Source organism: Brachyhypopomus gauderio, chromosome 16, assembly GCF_052324685.1.
Source record: "Brachyhypopomus gauderio isolate BG-103 chromosome 16, BGAUD_0.2, whole genome shotgun sequence".
NCBI classification, from domain to species: domain Eukaryota; kingdom Metazoa; phylum Chordata; class Actinopteri; order Gymnotiformes; family Hypopomidae; genus Brachyhypopomus; species Brachyhypopomus gauderio.
The window spans coordinates 5,261,703-5,273,869 of NC_135226.1; the positions used below are offsets into that span (position 1 = coordinate 5,261,703).

The 12,167-nt window shown below is 49.1% G+C and overlaps 2 protein-coding genes across 2 annotated transcripts; one reads left to right on the forward strand and one right to left on the reverse strand.

Moving 5' to 3' along the window:
- Nucleotides 1-19: 19 nt before the first annotated feature.
- On the forward strand, nt 20-7,038 carry sarm1 (sterile alpha and TIR motif containing 1). Its single transcript, XM_076976207.1, has 8 exons — nt 20-1,623; nt 1,705-2,323; nt 3,430-3,642; nt 3,814-3,905; nt 4,594-4,920; nt 5,136-5,325; nt 5,428-5,549; nt 5,670-7,038. Exons 1-8 carry the CDS (start codon nt 1,169-1,171, stop codon nt 5,992-5,994), a joined length of 2,343 nt encoding a protein of 780 aa, XP_076832322.1. The 5' UTR covers nt 20-1,168; the 3' UTR covers nt 5,995-7,038.
- slc46a1 (solute carrier family 46 member 1) lies at nt 6,967-12,072 on the reverse strand. The gene is made up of 6 exons (XM_076976210.1): nt 11,148-12,072; nt 10,269-10,660; nt 9,671-10,131; nt 8,939-9,022; nt 8,602-8,758; nt 6,967-8,434 (listed from the first exon to the last, which is right to left on the reverse strand). The coding sequence occupies exons 1-6, from the start codon at nt 11,439-11,441 to the stop codon at nt 8,383-8,385; spliced, it is 1,440 nt and encodes a 479-aa protein (XP_076832325.1). The 5' UTR covers nt 11,442-12,072; the 3' UTR covers nt 6,967-8,382.
- Between the last annotated feature and the right edge of the window lie 95 nt (nt 12,073-12,167).

Here is a 12,167-nt window from a genome sequence, read left to right on the forward strand (position 1 = left end):
CCATAATGAGGTCGCTGCTAACTGAGGCGTCAGGTTTTATTAGGAGTCTGATTTAACTGCGTACTGAAGGTCTCACCTTTAATCCTTCAGTTACATTAAACGTGAACAGTACGCGTTTGTATGAATAGTATGAAGTAGAAATATTAGGATTTTCCTCATCATTGCATGTGTTAAACAGACTTTTAAACACTGACCGGTCTATTTCTAGAAAGACTTGATAAAACATCTAAAAATAAAACCGAAACATGACTCTACACATTTTAATTAAAAATTTTACAACGTCGTAAAAAAATGTGAATTTAAAATGTTTAGTCACGCTCACCAATTCTGACAGACTGGGTGCCTAATAATACTTCTTGTCCACCAGAGGGCGATATCTGACTTTTCTTCGCCGCTTTGTTTCTGAATGGCGAGGCTGTGATTACCCAGTTTGTCCACCAGAGGGCGTTTCCTGACTTTTCTCCGCCGCTTTGTGTCTCAGTGGCGATGCCCTCTCTCGCGAGCGCTGGGCGGTACAGGCGAGGATGCTGCGGGCTGCACACAAGCACGGAGACGCGTCCGATGAAACGAGACCTGCGACTTTATTTTTGGCATAAACCCGACACTCGACAACAAACCGGGCCGGGATCCGTGTGGAACATCTTCGATGACAAGTATCAGTATTTTGTTGGCATATTATAGAAAATAGCGGTGTTTGTGTGCACAAACATAGCTTAAACACTCCATTGCTGTACAAGTCTATATATGCTGGTTTTGTGTGCATTAGTGAATACTTTTATTTATATAATTCTCCATGATGCTAGGTATAGTTTATTCGCTTTGTAATGCCGGATATGATATAACAGAATAGGCCTCTCAGTAATCAGTAGGAGGGCCCCTAGCCGAGACTCCCGACGCATCAGACTCGTTAAAATCATCTTTGGCTTCTGCAGAGAGAGACCGTCCGTGTGTTTTCCTCGGGAGTGACATCATGATGCAGAGAAGACCGTCACTGTTGATGCATCTGCACTGAAAAGCAACGCATTACGTTTGTTGACAGGTCTCCCTCAAGACTATGAGTCTGCAGATGATCAGAATTCACCGTGGGTCCTGGTAGCACCGACGCTGTATCGTTGTTTCACGCCGCGTGTTTTCTCCGGGCTGGTGCCAGTATTATGAGAAGTGTCTGATGTTCTTGTCCTTCATCGTTTGCCTTAGCAAGATCTGCCAGTACTTCTCAATGTTCAGTTCAGACAGGCTTACGGTTCCTGAGTATGTTAGTCGGATCCAGAACCGGAGGACAGGCTCTGATCCCAGAGCCGTTTCTCCGGGTGTCAATGCCGACGTTCAATCGGCTTTGGACGGGTCTCTTCCTGCGCTGCGGTCTGCGATGAGGACCCTTAGGTCTGCCAAGGACACCGGAGACTTGGAAGAGACACGTCGTGCCATTGCGGAGACTTTCCAGCTTGTTGAGGAAGCCTGGGTTTTACCCGCAGTTGGCCGGCAGGTAGCAGAAGAGATCTGTAACAGAATCCGTCTGGACGGGGGTTTGGAGTTGCTCCTGCAGCTCCTTCAGACGCCCGCCGTGGAGATCACGTACGAGTCCGCCAAACTGCTGGAGCAGATTCTCATCTCGGAGAACAGGTAAGCCACGGTGTCCCCCGCCCGCCCGTGACCACCGCGCGCTGTCTGCTCCGCAGCCCGCTGACCTTTGCCCTCCCGCAGGGACTACGTGGCGCGTATGGGCCTGGGGGTCGTCCTGAACCTCAGTCGCAAGCAGGAAGACGCCCAGCTGGCCCGCAGCGTGTCTGGGATCCTGGAGCACATGTTCAAGCACACGGAGGAGACGTCGGCCCAGCTCATCGCCAACGGCGCCCTGGACGCCCTGCTGTTCTGGTGCCGGGGCACGGACCCCACCGTCCTACGCCACTGCGCCGTGGCCCTGGCCAACTGCGCCACGCACGGGGGGCACCGGTGCCAACGCCTCATGATCGAGAAGCAGGCGGCCGAGTGGCTCTTCCCGCTCGCCTTCTCCAAGGAGGACGAGCTGATCCGGTTCTACGCCTGCCTGGCCGTGGCCGTGCTGGCCGCCAACCGGGAGCTGGAGGCCGAGGTGGTGCGCTCGGGCACGCTGGAGCTGGTGGAGCCTTTCATCGCCTCCTTGGACCCCGACGAGTTCGCCCGTAGCTTGCAGGACAGTGCCGACAGCGTCCAGGGTCGCACCGCCGCAGACCTACAGCACCTGCTCCCCCTGCTGGACGGGACGCGCCTGGAGGGCAAATGCATCGCCGCCTTCTACCTCTGCGTGGAGACCAGTATCAAGTACAGGCAGCGCAACACCAAGGTAGAACCCAGTCTGGACGTCTGTGTTGTGTGTCTGAGTCTGCACGTCTGTGTTGTGTACGTCTGTGTTGTGTACGTCTGTGTTGTGTACGTCTGTGTTGTGTGTCTGAGTCTGGACGTCTGTGTTGTGTGTCTGAGTCTGCACGTCTGTGTTGTGTACGTCTGTGTTGTGTACGTCTGTGTTGTGTGTCTGAGTCTGGATGTCTGTGTTGTGTGTCTGAGTCTGGACGTCTGTGTTGTGTGTGTGTGAGTCTGGATGTCTGTGTTGTGTACGTCTGTGTTGTGTACGTCTGTGTTGTGTACGTCTGTGTTGTGTGTCTTGAGTCTGGACGTCTGTGTTGTGTACCTGAGTCTGGACGTCTGTGTTGTGTGTGTGAGTGTGGATGTCTGTGTTGTGTACGTATGTGTTGTGTACCTGAGTCTGGACGTCTGTGTTGTGTACCTGAGTCTGGACGTCTGTGTTGTGTACCTGAGTCTGGACGTCTGTGTTGTGTGTCTGAGTCTGGACGTCTGTGTTGTTTACGTCTGTGTTGTGTACGTCTGTGTTGTGTGTCTGAGTCTGGATGTCTGTGTTGTGTACGTATGTGTTGTGTACCTGAGTCTGGACGTCTGTGTTGTGTACCTGAGTCTGGAAGTCTGTGTTGTGTGTCTGTGTTGTGTACGTCTGTGTTGTGTACGTCTGTGTTGTGTACCTGAGTCTGGACGTCTGTGTTGTGTACGTCTGTGTTGTGTACCTGAGTCTGGACGTCTGTGTGGGCTGTAAGAATGCACAGTGTCACAGTAGCTCTTAGGTTATGCATGTATGTGTACATATATCAGTGATCCTTGATATAAGGGAGAAAATGTGTTTTAGGGATTCTATTTTTTTTATACTACATTAATATGAAATGCACAAATTTATAGTTCAATAAATTACAAACCATGTAAGAGACCAAGCTTTTAATTAATACACACTTTATGAAATTTATAATTTTTTCCCTTCTTAACTTGAAAAGAATTTTCTGTCGGAAAATTGCCTACCACACAAGCTGTACCTGGTCCTGTGTTCATAAGTGGTGATGAACATGGTAGCAGGTGGCTAACGGATTCTGTCCCCGCTCCCCTCAGATATTCCAGGAGATCGGGGCGGTGCAGAGCCTGAAGAGGATCGTCATGTACTCCAACAACGCCACCACCCTCTCTCTAGCCAAACGGGCTCTGGCCATGATGGGGGAGGACGTCCCGTGCCGGATCATGTCCTCCGTCCCCAACTGGAAGAGCGTGGAGGTGCAGCGCTGGCTCCAGCAGGTCGGCTTCAGCGCCTTCAGCGAACGCTTTCAGGTGTGAGCGCAGCAGGTGGAGGTTGGAGTGTAGTGGGCGTGTAGCGTGGGTGGAGAGCCCACGCGGGGCCTTCGGGTCTGCAGCTGTATCTTCCCACCAAGCAAGACCTTAGTGGACACGGATGCAATACTTGTGTGTGTGTGTGTGTGTGTGTGTGTGTGTGGGTTCCAGGATCTGCAGGTGGATGGGGACCTGCTACTCAACATCACGGAGGAGGACCTGGTTAATGATCTGGGCATGACGTCAGGGCTCACCCGCAAAAGGTCGGTGAAGGTACCTGCAGAAACACATCTAGCCCAAATAAACAGATCGTACTAACGGTGTGAATAGGCATCAAGCCAAATATTATCTGCACATGTGGGTGGACATATAGTGTACTGACATGAACCTGAACACTCCCTGCGTTTAACATAAGAGGGTCCTGAGCTGATTATGCGAACGACTCACGGTGAGATGGTTCATTAAAGCAGAGAGTCTCTTTACTGGATTATCCACAACTGTAAAAAGATCTCACTGTATCACAACGATCTCTTCCAAGAGCAGCATAGAAATCTGACATCAGGCAAAATCTGCAATTTGGGAGGAGCCAGAGAAGCAGGTAGTAGAGTGGGAGGGGCCAAATAATGAGTGGGAGGGGCCAAAGGATCATCAGGTAGGCACACAGGTACTCCCCCAGGAATATATGTGCAAAGATGGAGCCGGCAGTTGTAGCTATGGTAGCAGCTGAGAGGTGAAGGAAACACAGACACGACTGTATCACAACAGCCCAGAACACCAGAACTTTCGATGTCCATGAAACCCCAAACCTGCATCTTCTTCTAAGATGAGTACCTATGTATTTAACAACATGCCTGACTACACTGATAGGTTTTCAACCTAGCACTACGTAGCCTAACCGTACGTGACGCTCCCCCGTGAGGACTTGTATAGCCCATATTGTTGCCGATTCAGGTTCCTCCGAGACCTGAGGGTTCTGAAGACCTACGCCAACTACTCGATGTGTGACCCCAACAACCTGGCGGACTGGCTGGCTGACGTGGACCCTCGTTTCCGCCAGTACACCTACAGCATGGTGCAGTCAGGCGTGGACCGCAACAACGTCCTCCAGATCACGGACCAGCAGCTGCAGAGCGACTGTCGCGTGGGGAACGGGATCCACCGGGCTCAGATTCTGGCGGCCGCCCGCCGCCCGGCTCGGCCCTGCCTCACCGACTCCCGGCCCACAGGCCCCGACGTGTTCATCAGCTACCGCCGCAGCACGGGCTCACAGCTGGCCAGGTCGGAACCGAGCCCTGCGGACCGCACTCGCCCACGCACACTCGAACTACGCTGTGTAGCTTAGTCTATGCTAATTCATGGCATATAAACGATAGCAACATGGAAGTTAAAGGCTGAAGGTTGAGATTGGTCGAGATTATAAGATAGAGATGATATCTAATGAATTGTGGGTTGGTAGTGAGGTGAAAGCGTGTTCTGGTGCTCTTTCTCTGCAGCCTGCTGAAGGTGCACCTTCAGGTACGAGGCTTCAGCGTCTTCATCGATGTCGAGAAGCTGGAGGCGGGGAAGTTCGAGGAGAAGCTGATCACCAGCGTGCAGCGAGCACGGACGTTCATCCTGGTGCTGTCGGCCAACGCGCTGGACAAGTGCATGGGCGACGTGGCCATGAAGGACTGGGTACACAAGGTTAGACGCGGAAACGTGACCGTGAACACGTGAACGCGTGTGCCGCACTGCAGGCTTCGGGGATCAGGGAGCACCCTTAACGCTCATCCGTGTGCTCTGCAGGAGATCGTCACCGCTCTCAATGGGGATAAGAATATCGTTCCTGTCGCTGATAACTTCGTCTGGCCTGACCCCACCTCTCTGCCCGAAGACATGCGTGCGGTTCTCACGTTTAATGGCGTCAAGTGAGTTACTTATCACTGCCTCCCCGTGGTGGATTCCACACACCTCTTTCCTGAGCAGCCAAGCGTTTGGATAATGACAGACGCGCTAATAACGTCCTGTTTCCCTCTCCCACGTCGCAGGTGGTCCCACGAGTACCAGGAAGCCAGCATAGAGAAGATCTTGCGCTTCCTCAAGTTAAACACCCATCCAGAGCAGCACGACGGCCCCGAGCCCTTGCAGGAGGTGCAGACGCTCTCTAAACCACCGCTCGCAGACAGAACGTCACAACCTGCGCTTACTGGCGATGGTCCACCGACGACTGCTTCAACGGCACCGATCAGAGAGGACGGACAGGGAGTCGTGGACCCAGAAGTGGCAGGTGGCGCAGACAGTGAGACGGGAAGTAATGCGGGTGACGTTTCAGGCAGCAGTACTGTACGGGCCCGCTCCGTTACCTCTCCATGATGTGTGAACAAAACCGCTTCATCCCCCTCAGGAACAAACATACACTTATCAAACAAATCCAGGCAATGATATACAATTAAATATACGTGACATATATTATTACGTCAGTTCCTGTAGTTTAATACTTACTTTTCATGTTAGATCATATGTTAATTCGTTCTTGGTCTAAAATTTGCATGTTCGTTCCTGATGTATTGTTCATGTAAGAGATAGTTTATCGTTTATTGAATGGCCGGTGACTGTCTTAGCAGTTCTGTGGGAATTCACCAGATACCAAGCCTCTTACTGCCAGACAGCTGATTCCTGAACTGCTAATGGGTTTGGGAAGTGGATCAGAGGTGTGTGGAGGCCTTTCTGATGATCAGAGCATTTAGTCTATAACCTCACACTCCGAGGCGGTAGGAGACACTTCAGCAATGTCACCCAGCACAGACCCGTAGATGTTACTAAACGAATCCCACGCAGGAACACAAGACGTTTAAAGGCTGCCATTTGCATGTTGTTCCTTATACATTACGTTTATTAGTTCTACACAAGCGGTTATGAACTTTAACTATAGCTCCTTTTGTAAAACATAGAGAAGAGGAGGTGGAGCTAATTCCACAGAGCCCCACCCACAGGCAGGTACTCATAACCCAAGCTATCCTGCATCACCTGCAATACAGTTCGTTATCCAGGTGTACTTGAAACTACATACAACTCGTCATAGGATATGACGTTCCATACATGCAGTATTGGTAAACACTAGCTCTCAGACACATTCTCAACCTACCAAAGGGTTCATCTGTCAAATGTGATCTATCTACATATAGTCTCAGCACCATAATATGCTTCTGGACGTTGACATCATCAGTGATATCAGCACCCATGACAGTGTTCATAACTCCTTTGCTACAGTTCCTGTTGCCTTAATGTGTAAACTGTTCTTTGAAAGCTTTTATTTGCTGGCTGAGATGACAGAACAGGCCGAGCACTCGTGTAATAACTGTACGATATACCTTTTTCTTAGGAAATTAACTGCAATAAACTTTTTTTTTTCTTTTTTGCAAATATCCCTTTATTTGATTCAAGTGTTTAGGTTTGGAACATGAGTACTCTGTGCTCTGACAGGGAGATGGGGAGTTATTCTGAAAACATTCAAAGCAATACTGCAGACAGAATGACTGCCTCCTGTTAGACAGGGGACTGTGTAGAGATACAGATGAACAGTCCACATTGAAGATGGCATTAGTGGGACGGGAGTGTTACGAAGGACACCAGTGAGACCTGACCTGTGTGTGTTGTAGTGGAGACCAGGGTCAGGGGTCACCTTGCTGTCGCCATCCCAGTATACTTAAGGGACTTCCGCAGGGCGGACTACTCTTTCAGTCATGTGACTCGGTAATCCGATACTTCTGCAACTGCACCGTGTGTACAGTTAATCCCATTCACAAACCCAGAGACAGAGACCACTGGACAACGCAGTCTGTCTGTAACCGTGGGGTTAACAACCAGAGTCTGGTTCTTTATACACGACTCAGTGAGATGAACCTTAAATCTCTGACAAATCACACAGATGTAAAATTACTCGAGCCATAGAGATACACGTTTTCCATTTATAGGGATGGAACAGTATAAATATAAAACAGTATAAATATATGATCACATCATGATATCAAAATTATCATGGTTTTTACCACCAGTAGGCCTACTGAATTTTAAGCATTTCTTCTTTCCATACATTCTGTAGATCTTTGATTCTTTATCATCTTCATTTGGTGAATAAAAACCAAACCCCAACAATGCCACACACAGACTATGTCATCTGAGATGGGTGTGCCAGCCCAGGCGTTCCCAAACTAGCGTGTTTCCTCTCTGCAAACTGCACCTGTGTGGTCTCAGAGACAGCTGTGTCAGTAATGGATTCTTCCTTCACCTTGGATCAAATAATGATTGTACAAACAGGTATTGGAAATGTGGATACCTGAGAGTGTGAATTATTTGACTTTACACCGTGGTTTATCTATAAAAGTGGCCCAGCGCTAGCTCGTATGTCAGGAACTAGCATGTACCATGTAGCATTGTGGCTTTGTGTTTGCTAGTGATCTGTAAAGACATACAGCTGCTCAGGAAAAACAAAAACACAAAAAAAACAATCAAAATATCAAAATTATTTGAATATCTGAATATCAAAATTAATATTAAAAACATTAATTGCAACCATGGTAATTGCGGTAACCGTGGTAACCATGGGTCGCTCTTCAAATGGTCTGCAGCAGTGAGACCTGCTTCAGTGTCTGCCAGTGTCAGCTCTGTTTACGAAATGTCCCATCGCTGCACAGCGCACTGTCCTGGTGTGTGTGTGTGTGTGTGTGTGTGGGTCCACTTCTGTTTGTAGGGGGGCAGTAATTAGTTCACCACACTTCCCCTGTTCATTCTTTGCTCTTTGCACTCCAAACCACTGTAGAGATAAAACAGTACAATCATATGGTTACACTGCCCCCTGCCTGATGGGAGGAGGAACAGCAGGTATCCAGTACGTCCTCAGTACTACCACGCCATACCCTTATTCCACTTCCTGATATGGAAGTGGTTAATCAGAGTCTAGGAAGAGTCATGTGATCTCACCTGATGATTCCAGCCGGAATGAGGAGGAGGATGGCTCCGAAGAGGAAGGGGAAGCCCTTCATCACATGTAAGGTGGCGGGGTAGAGGGAATTAAAGACGCCACTGGCCACCAGCGAACACAGGCTCTCCACACAAGCCACAGACGCGAACAGAGCCCCTGAGAGGAATCACACACACAACACACAATAAACACGCAACACACCGACACGCAACAAACACGCAACACACACGCAACACACCAACACTCTCAGCTACTTCAGTTATTTCCATTTACATGATACACTGGGCTGATCCGAGTTCTAAGTGGACTGGTTACACTGGGCTGATTAAGTCTCACCTTGCTCTGAGGGGTCAACCAGTTTGGATAGTTTGGACCTGAGGACTGGGGTTGATGCCATCAGCAGGAAGCAAAGGCCATATCCTAGTAACACACATGGAAAAGACTCGTTTCACCTTCACAGCTGAGCTTTTCCACCTACAGCCACTGGAGGGCAGCATAGAGCAGCGTTAGGTGACGTGTGTGTCAGCGTTTTTCACTTCAGTCCCCTTGGACGCTCTCAACCAGTGGCAACGCACAAGTACAAACATGGGCAGCAGATAATGACAATCATTTCCTTCACCTTGACCATTTAATAAAAAGTTATTGTATACTTGTGTTATTGTGTACTCCCTCTCTAAATGTCTCTAACACTGTGGGCTGGCTGTTACCATTTTACAGTTCAATGATAGATTATGTAATCTGTGTCCTGATTCAGAACCTTCCCCACCGAGTTTTATGCATGTCATAAATGAACAAATTGAGGACATGCTGTGCCTGTTGACCTGAGATAACGTTGAACAGCCACAACGTAATCCTGCAGAACACGGACATGCTTTTAAAAAAAGCAAATAATTTATATTTAAGCTGCTCTATGTTAATGTATCACTTCTTGCTTTTTGAGTACCAGATCCTTAAGAATTTCTTAAGGAAGATTCAATTAAGCAGGTAAACCCAACATAACACATCAGGCATCACTCAAATAAATAATTAAAACAGGCCAATCGCATGCCATCTTTGAGGAAGCGTTACCTGTGAACATGAGCGCCGTGGTGTTGGCCACTGAAAACATCAGCAGACCGGCCACGTTGGAGGTCAGACCCGCCAGGGCCACCCAGGAGTCCTCCACGCACTGCTGCAGCACGCGCAGGCCTAGCAGACTGCTCAGGTACGACAGGTGCTGGGCGGCAGAGCCGTAGCCAATCAGCTGCGAGTTCCAGCACAGGGGGGAGCTCAGCTCATACAGCACGTAGAGCTCGCGCGAGCCGAAGTGCACGGTGACCACCAGGAAGAAGCAGAGGGTGTAGAGCCACAGTGCGGCCCTGCGGGTGCCCTGGCCCCTGGACGCGTAGAGGGCGTAGACGGCGCGGTGGTGCTGGGTGGAGAGTAGCCTCGCTTCTGGTTGAGGGGTCACCGACTCTGGGACGAAGAGATACGCATACAGGGCTGTGGCCAGGTTGGTAGCCAGCACAAGCCAGAACGGGTTGATGTACCTGGAATCAGAGGATGTGAGGACCACACAGTGGTTGACAGACGGACTTGGAGTTCGGTTGTTTTTTTAGAATTAAATGCACAGTCAACAAGAACTGTCGAGAATTACATTATGCAATAAGACGGAAAAGCGCAGTACCCTTGAGTTCGACGCCACTCGCCACCAATAATGCTGGCAACCATGCCCGCGAGCCCAAGGCACGCTTCCAGGATGGCCACGCGGAACGTCCGGGAGCCTCTGTCGCTGGTGTCTGCCACGTAGGCGAAGCAGCCGGCCAGGATGCCGTTGAAGTCCCCGGTCAGGCCGCTGAAGATCCTCCCCAAGAGGAACCAGGCCACCGGCAGCTTCAGGTACATGACGGTCAGGTACACGGCGGCTTGCACGGCCAGACCCAGACTGGGCAGGATGAGGACCACGCGCCGACCCGCTCGGTCACTCCAGGACCCCAGCAGGATCACCACGAAGAGTCCCACCAGGAAACCTCCCAAATTAATGTACAGGTTCCAGTGCGCAGTGAGTGTCTCCACCTCCTGGAAGAGGGTGAAAAAGAATGATACAAATAACAGGACAAAATGTTTTCATGGGCCATTTTTGTTTAACCAAAATCAAGCCTGGCTTATATTTAACATTCAATGGGAATGTTCAAGTAAAGCCAAACATTTTTGTCCAGAATCATGCTTAATTTGTGTTATGTTTAAGAAAAGTACTACAAATATTGAAAATAGAAATACTTTATATTTTACTTTGGGGACTAGAATATAACTAGATATCTAGACACACATTTCTAGATTCATATCAAGTTGCCGTTGAATTCACCACTTCACATTGTCTGATTCACATATCACAATTATAACATGTTATACACAGATTCTACACATTCTGTAAAGCTTTAACTTTTTGTCCAGTAGTTACAATCCAGACGCTATAGACACATTTGGGCGAGTCAAAGTAATCAACACATTTAACCCAGGGGCGCACAGGCTGCGCAACGTCAGCGCAGCCTGAGTTTATAAATACCTTCTGAAGCGGGTCGGAGGGAACGGATGCGTTACTACAGCCGCCACCTTTCGTTCCGTTGTAACGTAGGTCCTCGCTGATTCTGTCCCATAAGTACTGAGTGCAGAGGGGCGCCTGTAGTGCCAACGAAAACGTTGCGAGGAAGAGTACGGGCTCGACAGTGACCGAAAACGGACACGAGTACGGCGGGGAACTGGAGCGACGCGGGCTGCGCAAACCGGTGGCCGCGTCGTCCCCCACTGGGTTCAGGGTGTCCGCGGACACGATCTCTCTGGTGTCCGAGTCTTCTTCCATTTGAAACCGTTCAGCGGCGTTACAAGCAAATATCCGCTTGCTGAAACGTCAAACTACATTTAATCCAAGCATCTCTGTACTTTAAAACAGAAAAACCCGAGAAAAAACAGTATGTAGCTACAGATAGTTGAGGTTTCACTCGCGCTTTGTTAGGTCACGTGACCCGCAACTCACGCTACCTTGCGTTGCGCAAACTCTCCACTCAACCGCAAACCGTCCGACAGCTGACTTGTGCTTTTATGTCGAGAAACTGTCGAATGATGTACATGTATAACTCACAAATTAAAATAAGTACACTTCTGCATAATGTCAAGCCGCTTTATTAGCTGATAGTTAGGCTATTGCATACTATATCTTGAATATTTCAGTTTTGCATTATCTATGATGGAGTTTATATGAGGAGCAGGCAGTGAAAATGCAGTGCATTATGCATTTGAAACGACACTGCTTAAGGTTTGTATTGCCGTGCCATATTTTTCTGTACGAAGCTTAAACGCCTAAACGTTTTTGGAGTTTAAAAAATAAAAGGGTAAGCCTTGAAATGTTTTCATATTTAATTCTGAAGTCCATAGTTTTCTTTAAGCAGCTGTCGTCTGGCCCGTGAAAACACAAAGCGAAACAAAGCGCGTGCATATAAAACGACTATGGTGGAAAAGGAGGCGGAGACGCCTTCGAGCCAATCAAAATGAAGCTCCGCCTCCTTGCTGCTTGGGGAAGGATAGTGCC